Source organism: Strigops habroptila, chromosome 3 (assembly GCF_004027225.2).
Source record: "Strigops habroptila isolate Jane chromosome 3, bStrHab1.2.pri, whole genome shotgun sequence".
NCBI classification, from domain to species: domain Eukaryota; kingdom Metazoa; phylum Chordata; class Aves; order Psittaciformes; family Psittacidae; genus Strigops; species Strigops habroptila.
In genome coordinates, this window is record NC_044279.2 from 51,577,873 (window position 1) to 51,594,252 (window position 16,380).

A 16,380-nucleotide genomic window follows, 5' to 3' on the forward strand; every position below is an offset into this window, starting at 1 on the left:
ACATAACTTATTCCCTATAGCATATCAAAAATAAATCCTTTTTTTTTTTTTTTGTGAAAGACAGACATGGACACTTTTAAACAAGTCTTGAGCAGTTCCTCAAGCTACCACTGTCATCTCTGTACTTTTGATTTGAAACTAGGCCTTTTTAAATTTCACAAATACAAACTCACTGGTTGGGTGGTAATCATGCCTAATGTCAATAATGGTTGGCTACCAAGGATTCTTCCAGTTTCGTAGAATCATAGAATCAACTCAGTTGGAAAAGACCGTTAAGATCATCAAGCCTAACCTTTACCCCAGGACTGCCAAGGCCACCACTAAACCATGTCACTGAGGGCCGTGTACCGTGAGGATACATGGTTTGCGAACACTTCCAGGGCCAGTGATTTCACCACTGCCCTGGGCAGCCTGTTCCAATGCCTGAGCACCCTCTCTGTGAAGAAGTGTTTTCTAATATCCAATCTAAACGCCCCTTTTGCAGCTTGAGACCATTTCCTCTTGTCCTATCACTTGTTACCTGGGAGAAAGACTGACCCCCACCTCGCTACAACCTCCTTTCAGGTAGTTGTAGAGAACAATAAGCTCCCCCCCTGAGCCTTCTCCAGACTAAACAACCCCAGTTCCCTCAGCCGTTCTTCATTAGACTTGTGCTCCAGGCCCTTCACTTTTGGCTGGCTTTCTCAAAAAACCCCTCTTTACTAATTTTCTGAACATTTTATTGTGAATTCAGAAATTTTTCCTTTTAAAAAACACTGACTTTGCTTAAGACCTTTGTTGTGAACAAAGGCTCTTTATATAAAATTAAACTTGAAATAGGGCCATTTGACCAAAGCTTCTTTATCTGTTGTTGAGAAATCTTAAGTTTTCCAGGATTCTGTATTATGAAGATGTCATGTTTGCTGGAAAACCTCTAGTCATAAAATTATGCTCAGACACACCTGTACATTTATGAACTGCCTCATACAGGGAAAGAGAAGCCACAATGAAGCGGCTTTCCTCTGTATCTGTAAAGAAATGAAAGGAAGCCAGCTGATCAGTAACAAGTTTAGCCTATCAATGCAGAAGTTCAGTATAAAACTCCAATTTGAATTCGCCAACCTCACTTAAAGACATTCAGTCCTTCACATTATGTAATGTTAGAGGTTGCAAGACTTTGCTGGCACCAGTTACCACTACGCATTTTTTACACATCAGGTAAGCTGCTTTCCTCTCAATGGACTAGTTTTCAGACATGGCAGTAGGTGGTTTCATGGTTATTTAGTGGATAAAGAAACCCCACTGCAAGTAGAAAGCCTTAGGTTCATTTCCAGATTCTGGAGAAGACCACCTTGGAAGCTCACCACTGGGCCAAACACTTCCCATTTCATCCTCTAGATTTTAGCATATTAGTATTGGACAAACAACCACAGAGAACACACACAGATTCCCATTCTGTGTTCAGGTAAGAATCCAGAGGAATTTCCTACTAAGTGACAGTCAGAAGAATAGAAGCAGCAAAGTACAGTCACTAGAGTCAGATTAAGTAATTCTATTGCTGGTTTTTTCAGTAGGGCTACAGTTAAGTATAGCTACCCACCTGTTCAAGGAAACAATAGCAACCTCTTTTTCCTCCTCAAAATTCAGGTCTCTGCTTCAAGGCAAAGAAAACAAGTAGTTTAAAAGACACTGGACAGCATATTTTTAAAAATTATAAAAAAATTAAAACTTCAAACAGTTAATTTTGTACAGTTGCAAGCAATTTAAGTATGTCCTCAACATGTTAACATCAGTGGTTCTTCCAGGTAAGAGTCAGGATAGTGCTGATCTGTCAGCCCTAAAAAAGGCTCTTTTTTACAGTAAAAGACCAGCCTGGGGTTTTTCAGGAAAAAAAACCCCAAAGGAAGTTATATGACCTGAGTAAAGCTTCATAAAGTAATATTAACAAAGATTTTTACCTCAAAAGAAATACAGATGAAATGGAGTTCTATTCAGAAGCCTTTAATTCATTTTTTAAACAGGCTTAAAATACGCAAACGAAGAAAAAGTATGTGGATATAAATAACATAAATCAGATAGTCACACTCCAAACACCCCAGTGGGGAAAGAATGCAGTACTAAAGCAACTACAGTCATCGAGCAATCAAACTTGCCTAATTCTAGGCAAAACTATTCATCCATCAAGTGCCTGATTACAATAGTCAAAAGGATTCTAGTCAGGTACAACTCACCCTATTGATAAGGTTCCTTTTCAGAAGAGACCCCATTACTTCAACTATGTGCACATGAGGTTCCTCATCCTGCTTACAGTTAAAAATAAATACTTTATGTTTGTGTACAGTGCTCTTCAACAGAGGTCTCAACAACCCTAATGGTTTCTTAGAAAACACTCCTGCGAGGTAGGTATATCATCATTCTCACTTTACAAATGGAAGAGAGATTTGCCCAGAGTCTCACAGCTATTTAGTACCAGAACCAGGAACATGCCCCCTGACTCTGTAACAAACGTTTTCCACTAGGCAATGCTCCTTTTTATGTTATACTATTGCATTCAAAAAAGTTGTTTTAAGACAATATACGTTTAATATTACAATATACTATATTGTAACAAAACAATGATACAGTATAGTTCATCTTTGAGGTACCATTCCTCTCCCCTCCCCAACTTTTTTACCTGGAGATAACCAAAATAATTATGGACTAATGAAGTTTCTATAGGTGTAAATATACAAGTGACTAAGTATTAAGTTTCTGTTCATAAAGAACATTTGTGTGATTTCTGAAGTGCCAACTTATATCAGGCACTAGGACCATGCAAATCATGTTATTTTAAGACGGTAAGCAGTTGCATGTCTTCATTTTTGCAGTTTAATGTCAGTAACTCCAGTCAATCTCAGTAATTACTACAGATACCTTTTCCAAGGTTAGTATAGTGGTGATCTAGAACCATTTCCCCCTACAAAGCCTCTTAAAAGACTTTTGGAGCTACACATTCAGCTCCCACATCTACTAAGTGAGAGTCTTGATTTAGACAAACACATGTGATTTCAGGTTTTAACAAATTTCCATTTTCAAGTTTTATAACGAAGTGACTAACACCTGTGTTGGGACTGACAGAAGACAACTGAGACTTTGTTAAAGTTGTTGGCAAAGTACAGTTGAGATGTGAAACAAAATAACCAATCCAGTTCCTCATGTAGGCTCCATGACTCACCACTAATATATTGGCATCTAGTATTTTAGAAACTCCACCATTATCAGAGCTAAGTTCTGCTTCGCTGCAGTGGTTTGTCCAAGGGAAAACAAACTGTTCTTTGGATGTTCCTGAGCTTCTGCTTGCTGCACCATGCACGTCTTGCTCTTTCTGTTCCAATTCAACAGCTAGCTGACACAGAAATTCAAAGAAATCCCTTGCACGTTCTCTTACCTAAAAAGAAAGGTCAGAAGAGATCACTGTGAAGAATGCAAGAGACTTTGCCTTTCAGAAATCTGAGATGGAACTACTTCAGTTAAAAGACATTTATCACAGACAAGTCTCAGAAATCAACGCTAAGTTACTGAATGCTGTAAAAACAAATCTGCCCTCCGAAGCCAAGGTTCAGAGAAATCGCCATCATCCTTCTGCAAATGACTGCTTCATGTGGAGACAATCTCAAAATCAATACCATAGTTCTAAAGAGATTCCCTGCTTGGCAGACACTGTAATCAGGTCAAGTGTTTGTAGCGTATAAAATAACGGTCTTTAGTTGGGCTAAGCTCTCAGTAAGACGTTCCAAAGTACGTATGCAATAGATGCATCTGCACTGAAAGTAGGGCACAAATAAATAAATACCATACTTCATCCAGTGTTTCTCCTCCAGAAGGCGTGAATGAAGGACACTGCTCTCCAGCAGCCTTTGCCATAGCCTTGAGGTCAGTCAAAGGCCTTCCTTCTGCAACACCATATTTCTGTAAGAGACAAGAACAGGTTTAGCCAGATGCATCAAGTCTCCTGTACCACTTTCAATGCAGTATCTCTTAACAGCTTTGTTTTAAGTGATTCTCAAGTGTAACACACATTTTTCACATTTTATTCCAATATTGGGGGAGGAGGTAACTTTATATCTGCTATTTAAGCTAAATGTATACATATAAAGCGTGTGTGTTTATATATATATATGCTGGTGTGTGTGTGTATATATATATTTTCGACACTCAGCACACAAAATTCAAGAGTCTTTGTAACCGACATTACATTGCAAACACCTCTGTATGTTGCTGTTCACATGAAGATAAACTGTACTGTCAAACGTTGTTACACACATCCCAGAAACCCAGATGTTGACGACTAGGATACAGACGCATACTTCTTACTGAGGCTTTCTTGACTTCTGTGTCACTATCCACTTGTTGTGGATATGCAATTAGGTGCCATAATAATTAATTTATTACAATCTTCGGAATTTAAAAGTATTGAAACACATCTACTTAAGCTTCTCAATCCCTTTCTCTACAGCAAAATATCGAGAGTTTAAGAACACTAAGACAGATATGAAGAATTCAGTGCCCTGAAGATGCTGAAAATGAAATCCTAATCTTATTTTTCTAGACTTCTCTCATGAAAGCAAGGCACAAGAGAATAAAACTTTCCTAACAGGATCAATGACATATGATCTCTTAAAGGACTTTGCTTCTTTTCATGCAATTCAAACTTAATTCCAGTTATAGAGAGTAGTGACCTACAACTGTGTCCTGCGGACACTGTGCTGGCATTTCTATACATCCATACAAATGCGTAAAAGGGGGAAACAAGTGTAACAGACTTAAGATCATTCTTTCTAAAATTCTGTATTAGAAACTGTAATATCTTTTAAAAACATCAAGTGACAAAGCAACTAAAGGAGTCTGGAAGGCATTTACTTGCTGATTTCAGGGGAAGAACTGGAATTTCCAACAGAAAACAAAGATCCAAATAGGAAATGCTACAATCATGTTATGCTCCTTAAACACATATTTGCACGCTGGCAGTGTGCCATCCCACTTTTGGCTTCGTAGCATTTCCTTATTTAAAATTCAGCTGACAGTCTCCGTGTAGCATCTGAAGGATGGTTCATATTAGCAGTAACAGCCAGCATCTGAGTTTATTCTTATCAAGACATACTTAAAACCAGACAGGAGGTACATGATGCCTGCTATCAGACAGAGAGGCTAATCAGGAAAGCAGATTGTTCTATGGACAGCAAAAAGCTTTCCATGTGCAAATGAAAAGGTATAAACAGCTAAAAACCCAACACCGAGTTGTGCTATCAGGCTAGAGAAGGTAGGCAGAGAATGTATCTTCAACACTTTACATATGGGGTTGGAAAACAGAGCTTTTAATTACGTTTAAGAGAATTCGCTCTACATGTAAATCTTACCTTACTTACATCACTAAAGCATCACAGTTACATCACCAATCACTACGTTTTGGCTTTGCTTCACAATTCTGCAAACAATTTACAGCACCCAATGTGAGGAGTTCAGTTTTCAGTGATTAAGAACACATCAAATAGTGCCCTCCAACGCTAAATCTACTGTTTAATAAACCAAGATATCCGTCAGCGGCACGTTACATTTCAAATTGTTCGATGTTCAATATTAAAGCAAACTGTTTTGGCACTTACTCTCTCTCGAAGTCTTGCATCACACTTGATTTCCAAATCTTTGCAAAACTTATTTTTTCCCAGAATTGTGGCAGCAGTCTAAAAAGTGAATATACAGTCACATCAATGAGCTGTTTTCTCATGGGATAGCCAGACCATCTTACACCACCACAACCAATGTCAATCACACTAGTAGGACCCAAAAATCCAAGATAAAAAGGTTTTCAGCTAGTAGTCTCTGTCAGAATTGGATATAAGGCCTGTGTCAGGCCATAAAAGGCAGAAAACCTGCAATCTTCTGAAAGTTCTTCCACAATTCAAAGCCCAGAACAGTTGAAGACATTTAGGACCTATGAAAGGTCTGCAGGAAGATGCACAGCAGCACAAGATTTACCAGGATAAAAACCACATCTTCTCTCAAGTCTACTGCCACTCACAAAGCAATCATGCCAACACATTCTTCCTAGTATGCAGGTCAGACTCTCAAGCAGTACATTCCTAAAAACTGATCAGTTAATCCGACCACAAAAAAAACAACATAGCATCTAACAAATGAAATTACTTTCTGGCAAGTGGCTACTTAATGCAACTCAGAAATCAAATACTCTTGAAGCAGTTAAGAGGCAGGAGGATGTCTGCTGGCAACAAACTGAAGTTGTTACAAGGGAGAAACGCACTGGATGATGTACTTGGAAGGAGAAAAGAATATCTAGCTTATTGTATTCACCTGCCTCTTGATGGCATGGCCAAGAGACAGAGAAAACCCAAAGGGCTTAGTTTGCTTTTAACATGATGCCAAGTCTTGTGCTATACATCTTTTTTTTCCTTCCAAGGAAACCTGATTTTGGGAGTGCAGGGAGGGCAAGACGACTGACCAAGAAGAAATTCTGATACCACTTTGGAAAAAGTATTGCCTAATAGAGGCTCTAATGTGTTGGATATTACACACCTGTCTGGCTGCCACAGGAGCTAACCTCCTCTTGTTCTTACATGCACTAGTGTGTGAAGGCCAAACTGGATTCACATATCAGTTTTGACTGGTAATATCAGCTGGAAATACTGGGCAGATGTCCACGTCCAAACAAAATGACATTCAAAGGATTCATTTTGAAAAGGCTCCTTGGATTCTGACAAATAATAAAAAGCCTTGTTGTACTAACAAGATTTTATGACCTATTTAATGCATTGCGCAGGAAATGCTTTAAGCTGCAACTTTAAATTTCTGTCCCAGAAAAACATCCAAATTCAGATACTTCCTTGTAAATATGAATAACATAGTTAATAACATAATATCTTGAAATTTCTCCAGGGCTGAGATCTTGCTCAGTACATAGAATAGACAATGTTCACCCACTGAGCACTAATTCATACTCTGAGCTGTAAGTATTAAACATGAAGCCTTATTTACTGTGCTGAAACCAAAACACGCTCTGAGAGTTTAACTTCCTCACACTTTCCCTACACCATTCATCACTAGAATATAATGCTTCAGAAACATTACTGAATCTTCACATTACCACAGTGAGAGAAGGGATATTAGCCCCATTTTATACATGGAAAAGACTCAAAAGATTCTCTCTCATCCTTCTCAGGGCCCAGCCTGCCCCAGTCCTGAACCTGCCTTCGCTACTGCACAGTTTTTGTCCCAACAGCATGAGTACCTCACATAGGCCCCATATTCCCCTGATGACTTCAGTGTTATGCTCTGTTAAGCTCTGTAGTCTTACGGAGTTCTGCTCTGTTCACAACACATCCCAGTCTGCCCAACTAGTCTCTTTGCATTTTCACATTGCTGGTCTGCCCTGCTTTCTCCTATACTGCTGGTTTCTGGAACCAGCCTTTAACCCCCTTTCTAGGCTTAGTCTCTCAAGCAGGCTTCCCTGCAAAGTCTCTCCCTGCATTTCTCATACCTGCTCACATTGCATGTCCTGTAGCTCTCTGAATTCCTGCCCAGCTAGTACAACTCTCTCTGCACACATTCCCATTTTCTCCTATCCTACTCAGTCTTGCATATTCAGGTGTCAGCCACGGGCAATAGCTAGAGGGCCACACACCACTCCTGGTGCCAGTAACCAGTGCACAACCCGACTACAGCTGATGCAGGAGACTTTGCAAGGAAAACTAAACTTTATCACTAACAGTTTCTTTTAAAACCATTTCTTATCTCTTTTGTAAGGGAACTTACACATTCTTGTCATACTTGAGCTGTGAAGTGACAGTGTAGTAAAGGACACTTATTCATAGATTTGCAGCTGCCAAAAAAGGGAGTTCCAAGCAAATGGAAACTGCAGGTTTGCACATCTTTGGGAAAGCTTCCACAAAGTCTGGATAGCTTGTCAAAAAATGGCAAAACACATTTCCTTTTTGCAAAGGACAAATTCAGGTCTGTCTTCTACATTATGAGAGTGCAAATGTTTCTCATGGAAAAGGTTGTCTCTAAAATAAGGAATAAAATTAACAACCTCACTCTCAAGTGGCTGAGCATTCAAAAACAATTGCCCTAAGGCAGCTACATAGCACAGAGCCCTATGAACATTATAAAACACCATTAATGTTTTTAAATACCATTGCTGCCATTCACACACTTAAAGGAAGCAACCTGTCAGGCAGTTATGCATTTTTAAAATACCCAATTATTGCAGTCCTCTCTCCCTGTCTCTCTAGCTTGCTTTCTGCCTAAGTTGTACTGCTACAGCAGTTCATGGGACTGTGCTGCAAAACTGGCGACTAATGTTGATGATCTATGTTTTAAGGGAAAAAAGGCGATTTAACCTAGATTTTGTGGATCTGGTATGCATCAAGGCTTCACAGTCTTTTGTAGCAGCACAACAGAGCAAAAAGCAAGCAATCAGCAGGGCTATCAAGAATTACTTAGTTGTTTCAATCACGTGAAACCTACACATCTCCTGAAATCACAGCATCAGTCACAGAAGAGAGAAGTAAGGACAGGGCTTCCACAGGAGACATGACCTTCCTTCAACAGCTGATCTATGCCTCTACCTTTCAAAGCTCCTTAAATTTTTGAGTGTTTTGTAACTTTGCACACAAAATCACACGTAATCCCACTCAGTAATTAACATTTTTTCCTCTTTAATTAACTTACTAAAATAGTGCATCAAGATGAGAGGTGTGCTATTTATTCAAATCCAAACTCTCCGCACATTTAATGATCCTTTCACTGAATTTACAGTGAAACTTGATCTTGCCTATACTGGTCTGCATTCCTCAGAAAGACACAGCATTCAGCAGCAATGCATAAGAAATATCACAGCCAATTTGTTCTGTTTCTTCAAAGAAAAACTTACTTCAGTCTGTGTTACCTCTAAGCCCCAATTACTGCTTTAGTAAGAACATATGCCCATATAAAATAACAGCAAATCCATTAGAACAATACTGCATGACAACCTGCAAAAGCAAGGTGGCCTTCATCGACTCCTAACAGAGCTGTTCTCATTGAAATTTCCTTACTCAGAAGAATTCTACACAACTCAAACTGCAGTTCTAAGCCACTGTATTACTTTTGCATCATCAATAGCAAAAAAATGCCTAATTCTGAAGCTAATATTTACATTCAGTTGCCTCAAGAATCACTTGCCTGCTTTGCTCGAAGGAGGTCACTTGAAAAGACGTGAGTAAACTTCACATTACTGAGAAATAAACCAGCAGCATCTGCTTGTCTGAAACCAGTTGCAGAGAGCGGCTCATCCACTCCTTGACCTAAAAAATAAAAACCCATCAACATTAAGACATGCAAATTTTTGATCATTTAGCTGAGCAAGAACAGCAGCAATAAAGAATCTGCTCAGTCATAATAAAATTCTTCTCCTTCAGTAAAGTCAACCTCTGGTAAAAGCCACTGTTCCTTTGGCCTTTCATAAACTGTCACACAGATTATGAGAGAAATGAAAGTACAGATGAGGAAGACAAAAGGATCTTTATTGATGATATTTATATTAATGTATACGTATGACAAATTTAAACATTAAACAGAGGCCTACATTTTCTAAATGTGAGTAGTCATTTCAAAACACTTGTCCTTTTTAGAATGGTCACTGGTAGGCTTCCTGCAAGAGGTACCTCACAGCTGAAACTGAAACTCTATAAACATATTTGTTGATAGTAAAAAAAGAAAAAGGACATTACAACTGAGATAATGTTGCTGATAGAAAAAAAAATGCACATGGAAGAATCAAGTCCTGACAAATATGAAATGCCTGTTCCTCCCCATTACCTAACACTGACAATGCCTTGAAGAAAGGAGGCAACAAGAAGGGATTCTGTGCAATGTGGAAAGCAGCACACACTCTTTGCCAAAGACACAGTTGACAAGAATTTTACAGTTGATGTAAACCCAGTCTGGTGTGGTCTCTTCCTCTCCCCTACTCCACCTCACACATCGACACTAATGCTCACACAGCTGTATAGTGAGCATGTTGATGGGACAAACTTTGCTGAAAAGCAACAATCCTTCCAAAACTGTTTTCAGCCAGAGTAGTCTGTGAAACTAGCTAGTTACAGAGCTCTAGGACAGCATTGAGAGAACCAGCACTTTGGTAATCCAACTTGAATGAAATAGATGTGCTCCTGTCACAGCACAGTCAGCAAGAGAAGCAAGAACTGTGGCAGAGGGATAAACCTGTAACAACATGCTATGTCCACACTTGTGTCACCTATTTTACTTTCGTAGGAAGTCAAAACAGAAAGAGTGCAGTTCTCATCAGATCCACAACAACAACAAAAGCCATTTTCACCAAGCAAATGCACAATCATTTATATGCTTACAATAGCAAAAGACAGGACACCAGAAGTCCAGAACTTGAGTTCTGAACACCTCGTTTGTAATTCAGCCATGTTAGACCTCAGACCCCACTATTTCTGGTACAGGTCTTAGACCGTTTCAAAACACAAGGCAACGTTCACTTTCTACACTAGAGAGGGGAGAGGAACCTACTACGTGTCATTTGACAGAGAGAGCTAGGAACTTAAAAGACATCATGGGTACTTTTAAGACCTTAAAACCAGGGGAATATTCTTTATTCACTTTACTATGAGCACAAAGCCATGGTGCAAGAACTGTAAATTGCAATGTCAAAACAGAGGTAGGAAAACCTGGAAGCACAATTCTTCCTCGCAGCACATAGCACTGCATGAAGCATATTTATTCAGAGTACAACCCCACTAGGTTCGTTGTAGCACTGAGAATCCATTTTCCTACAACAGATATCCAAGCAGCTCACTGTTTTCAGTCCTGGGTGTACAAGTCAGCAGTCACTAAGAAGTCTAATTTTAAATGTTGTGTCCAAAGGCTGCCTTCCTGCAAAGAGCTAGGATTGAAAAATTCAAGCATTTAAACAATCTCTACTTTTCATTCTTCCTTGCTCTACTGTAGGCTTTTTTTTGCAAGTGACAGATTACCTTCTTAAGGCAATAGCCTCCTATTCCTTTATCCATCCTTCTGTGGCTCCCTACCACCTCCATCGTACAAACATGCACTTGGCTGGTTCTTCACCAAAACTGCAGCTTTCACTTCCCATTTCAGCCCCAGAAGCCCTCTTCTGAGGCTTCATACTACTGAGATTTAACACAAATCTATGGGGCAGTCTGGCATCCTTAGCAACAGGTGCTGCTATTGCTTTATTTGAATATGGGTAACTATTTTTTCCCCCTTTTTAGAACAAGAAGCTACTCTAATACTCCTGTTGATACCAGAAATGCATCACTATTTGTTGATATTCTGTGGAGATCCACTTAGAAACTTCACAGTTGTATACAGTTGATAGATGTATGTAGTTGATAGCTGTAAAGCTATCAAGCTAATGTCCTGGCTTACAAATAACATCTCTTAAGGTTTACAATATTATTCCATAATAATACTTAACATTTCAGCAATTGGTTGCAGGATTTCACATTTTGCAGGGAAGAATAATTTTCCATCTCTAACAAGCCAGCAGAGTAACTGAGACTAACCTTGCAGTATCTTGTCTTTGTTGTATCTTGTTTCTCCACTGAAAGAGATGATAAACAGAAAAAAAAAATTAACTCACAATGATTTTACTGAATGTTCAAAACCATTATTTTATCAGGCATCAACAAGAGACAGCAGAGTCTGGATATGAAAAATGAGATATAATACAGCACAGCCTCTTTTCAAAGACACATATGTGAAGACAACAAAACCACACGTTTTCAACTGGTCAACCCCAATCATGCTTTCAACATTTACTAAGACAAACCTACCTGGAATAAAAGGAAGTAATTTCTTAAATTTATCATAAATGCAGCACAATGTATCTATTATAATTACACCTCCATGCTGGAGAGGGAGAAGTTGCAGGAAGACTCTGGAGCCCTATTATGAAAAGCGTGTGCTAGCCAACTGCACCTCTGCACTTTAAAGGGAAGCCAATTCAAGAGATTATCAAAGACAGCAGCAGAGCAGGCTGCACACCTTCAAGAAACAAGAGAATAACAAGCCACAGCTGTAGAAAAACTAGTAGAATGAACATCACCTTCTTTATGAATATTCTACCTTAAAAAACATAACTGACAGTATTTCAAGAGTACAGCAACTAAAACTATGTGCAGATTTATTTAGGAAGAAGAATCTAACAACTAAACTTGACATGAACAAAGTTAAGCAAGCTGACTTTATTGAGACCCCTCACCTGACTGAAATGTCACAAGCTTAAGTTTTTGCAGTACTAAGGCCAAGTGCTGTACTTGTTTTTTATACAGAGAGCTATCAACAAGGCTCCATGGAAAGTCCTCAAGATGAGCCCCAAATAGGTAACTAATCACAGAAGGCCAGTTCTTTTAAGATAAACCGCTGTATTTTAGTAAGCTTTAAACACTTTCCTGCACAAGGGGCAGCAATTTAATTCTTCAGGCTCGCCCCATGTCCTGAAAGCTACTTTCAGCCTCCTGAGGAAAATGCAGCAGGCTGGATGGAGTCCATCCTGCTGGTCACCATTTGGAGGTGGGGCAGAGCAGAACATGCAGTTTTCCAGGTAGCACTATGATAGCACAGTGTATGTAACTACAGTCTGACGGCTGAACTCCCATCCATGTGCTGGTGAACGAACTGGGATCTTCCTGAAGTGTCTGCAAGAGTCCCACCTTACAATTTTGAATTCAACAAACTGTTTCAGGCTCATGCATTTTCTAGTGGATGTAAAAGTCAGGCTGCAACTACAGCACCTAATAAGCAGGTCCAGGTCTTTAACAAAAGTCAAAAGTAGCTCTTAACAGGAGGAAGATCATAGAATGGTTTGGGTTGGAAAAGCTCATCCAGTTCCAACCTGCTGCCATGGGCAAGGACACCTTCCGCTAGACCAGGTTGCTCCAAGCCCTGTCCAACCTGGACTTGAACACTGCCAGGGATGGGGCAGCCACAGCTTCTCTGGGCAACCTGTTCCAGGGTCTTAATACCCTCATAGTGATGAATTTCTTCCTAATATCTAGTCTAAATCTACCCTCTCAGTAAGTTGCACTGACCAAGTATGTACTATGCTAAAGGAGAAAGAAAGTTTAGCGTTACTAAAAATTAGACAATTAACTACTGTCAGCTGCAGGAAGCTGGAGCTACTCAGTCTTTGTCAATATCCACTGTAGCCTGAAGGAAAAACTCACCAACTTCAACAAAGGTTGTTCAGCCTGGAGAAGAGAAGGCTGCGTGGAGACCTCATAGCAGCCTTCCAGTATCTGAAGGGGGCCTATAAGGATGCTGGGGAGGGACTGTTCATTAGGAACTGTAGGACAAGGGGTGATGGGTTGAAACTAAAACAGGGGAAGTTCCGGTTAGATATTAGGAAGAAGTTCTTTACTGTGAGGGTGGTGAGGCACTGGAACGGGTTGCCCAAGGAAGTTGTGAATGCTCCATCCCTGGCGGTGTTCAAGGCCAGGCTGGACAGAGCCTTGGGCCACATGGTCTAGTGCAAAGTGTCCCTGCCCATGGCAGGGGGGTTGGAACTAGATGATCTTAATGTCCATTCCAACCCTAACTATTCTACGATTCTAAGTCACAAATGCCAATTAACGTTCCACAGTAGAAACATTAAGACTACCACTCCTAAGCAAGCAGCCTGCCCCACCAGAGACCTGGTGGCAGGAGAAAGGTCTCAAGAGCAGCCACTCAAGAGCTCCAAAACAGCGGTTACTGATGTTACGTGTAACCCCGTACTTCCACCTACAGCAAACTGCACCGATGTGGCTTCACTTGTCCGGCCAGCCGCACCCCCATAGGCCCGGTAACGCCGGAGGCCTTACCCCGGCCGTCCCGAGCCGGCCCCTCCGGCTCCAGGGCCACCTCGGCCCCCCTCCCGCCTCCCTCCCGGGACATCCCGGCGCTCATCCCGTTCGCCAAGCCAGCCAGACCGACTGACGGAAGCCGTACGCGCCTAACGGGGCGGGGGGCTGGAGTGGGGGAGAACGGAACTCCGCTGACATCACGGCCCGTACCGGCAATGGAGAGGGAGCAGAGGGGAAACGGGTTCAGGACAACCGGCGGGGTTGGGGGAGCCGCGGTACTCACTGCCGGACGATGGTCAGCCCGAACCGAACCATGGCGCGGCCCGCCCTCGCCTCCCCCCGCACTGCGGCGCCCGGCCGCCCGCGCCGGCTGCTGACGTCATGGCCCCGCCCCGGCGCGGCGGGCGGAGGAGGAGGGGCCTCGCCGGGGGCCTGTGGCGGCGTGTGTGTCCTGCGGGCCGCGTGTGCGCCCGCCAGCGGCGGGCAGCCACGCCCGCTTCCGCCGGGCCCCGGCGCCCCCGGGCAGGCCCCAGTGTCCCGGAGCTTCCTGCCGGGAGTCCCTCGAGAAGCTTGACTGCGCTGGTGGCGACGGCGCCAGCGGGTACTGGGAAGCGCCGTTACCTGCCGCTTCCCGGAGGATGTCATGTGTCCGGCCGGGCAGCGCTCGCGTTCGCCGTCGTGATGTTCGGCACAGGCCGTGGGGAGACGGGCCGGTTGCGGCCGGTGCGCCGGCCTGCCCTGGGCACCGGCGCGATTGGAATATCCGTATTTTAGAATCACAGAATCAACTAGCCATTCCTCACCAGACTTGTGCTCCAGGCCCTTCAGCAACTCCATTGCCCGTCTCTGGACCCGCTCCAGACTTGGGAAATAACAGAGAGGAATTAGGGAAGTCGCGGGGGAGAAGGAAAAGCAAACCTACCACCTACCCCCCCTCTGTATCATGGTGATGTTTTCAGACTCAGGGGTAAAGCTGACATCTAAGCTAGATACAGTAAATCAGCTCTTCTCCTTTGCCTAGCAGTGTTCTTCATGGGCCAGCTGACAGCATCTGTGGGAAGATGTGGGACATCTGCATTTTGTAGCTGACACTCTTGTTGCCTATGCATTACTTCCTGGGTGAGTAAGGGGATTCTTCTTTCAGGTGCTATGGTTTGACATTCAGACTCTCCCTAGTGAGAGTGAAGAAGCAAAGCAAAAAAAAAACCACGAAAGAAGTCCTACAAAAGTAGACATTTATTTTGCTGTTCCTTCCCACTTCCCGTTTTTGAAGATCCATGAAAAAACGTGTCTCACAAACTGCAAGGATACAGCATAGAGGATGTTTTCCTAAACACAGAAATACAACATTCACCTCAGGGAGGGTTCTAGTGTCCAAAAATACAAAGGATTCAAATAGTTGATATTTAGGAAATGTACCACAAAAATTTTGTCAAATCTTCACTGTGTTATTGATGTGGAATACAATAACACATAATACGTATTTTGTGGTTGCAAAAAGCAAGGCAAGGAATTGGAAAGTCAGGTAAGGGTAAACAAAAATATCCAAGGAGCTATAATAGCACACAGGAACTGAGAGAATACCGTGTAAAATTAATATTTTAATCATTTTGCTGATTGTGTTTCCTAGTACACAATGAGAGAAATTACCCAATTGCTAGTATTAAATAATAGCATTATGAAATTACTGCTGGTAAAATGGACAAAGTAACAGAAGGAGCAGCCACAAATCATCCTTTTCCCGTCAGAAAGCTGGAATTTTATGGGTTACAGGCAGTCTGATTAACCAAACTATTAGTTGGTCAGATAGCTGAGTGTATTTCCTTTAGGATTTCACACCCAGATGGAATAAATGCTGTCTAAAAATAAGAGAAATTATTCTGGGTTGCCCAGAGGTCTGACCTAAGTTTGAAACTGGTTTGTGCTTTAACACCAAACACGTTCTAAATGTGAAGACTAAAACATAATTTGTTTCATTTGATAGCAGTTTACAGACGCTAAATCAAATATTTAATGCAACAGTGTGTCTGTCTCATTCCCCTTTTATCTTCCTTTGGCAGTGTGGCATAACCTTGTATTTCTGCAGCGCCTCTCCTCCATGGATTTCAGAACTGACATTTTCAAAGGGTGAGGGCAGTGGCATGTCTGGCCTCTGAACCAGCCAGTGCCAAATGACTCAGCTCTGACCTATTTCTATTGTATCACCATTAAAAACAACTGTATTTTGCTAGGATGATAAGACCCCAGCTATGTTTCAAGTGTGTTTTAGAAGGACAATAAATAAATAGGAGCCAACACTGTGTCTATACTCTTGTAAGTGCATGTTTTGATACAGGTTCCTTTGCAAAAGCGACGGCCCTTCAGGCAAAGTTAAAGAGACTTTGTCTGAAGTCCCACAGTTTGGGTTTGTGAGAAGACAGCTCGAAAGGCCTGCAGCTTCTGACTTAACGGCCTCGTGGTTTGGCTACTAGATCATGTTTCCCTTTTCCATTGTTTAGTCCTCTTATCTTTGCCCCTGTCTTCATCTTCATAG

At 41.7% G+C, this 16,380-nt stretch overlaps 1 protein-coding gene across 1 annotated transcript; it reads right to left on the minus strand.

Annotated features, from left to right (window-relative positions):
• Nucleotides 1-1,961: 1,961 nt before the first annotated feature.
• Nucleotides 1,962-14,219, minus strand: TIGAR (TP53 induced glycolysis regulatory phosphatase). Its single transcript, XM_030478936.2, has 6 exons — nt 14,131-14,219; nt 11,568-11,605; nt 9,196-9,317; nt 5,622-5,699; nt 3,817-3,927; nt 1,962-3,406 (listed from the first exon to the last, which is right to left on the minus strand). The coding sequence occupies exons 1-6, from the start codon at nt 14,160-14,162 to the stop codon at nt 2,948-2,950; spliced, it is 840 nt and encodes a 279-aa protein (XP_030334796.1). The 5' UTR covers nt 14,163-14,219; the 3' UTR covers nt 1,962-2,947.
• Between the last annotated feature and the right edge of the window lie 2,161 nt (nt 14,220-16,380).

Excerpts from the sequence above, each read along its gene's own strand:
- TIGAR (XM_030478936.2), bottom strand. The coding sequence starts at position 14,162 with ATGGTTCGGTTCGGGCTGACCATCGTCCGGCA. Across the intron at positions 9,318-11,567 it reads CAAAGACAAGATACTGCAAG|GTCAAGGAGTGGATGAGCCG; the intron begins GTTAGTCTCAGT and ends TTTATTTTTTAG. Across the intron at positions 3,407-3,816 it reads GAGGAGAAACACTGGATGAA|GTAAGAGAACGTGCAAGGGA; the intron begins GTATGGTATTTA and ends CTTTCTTTTTAG.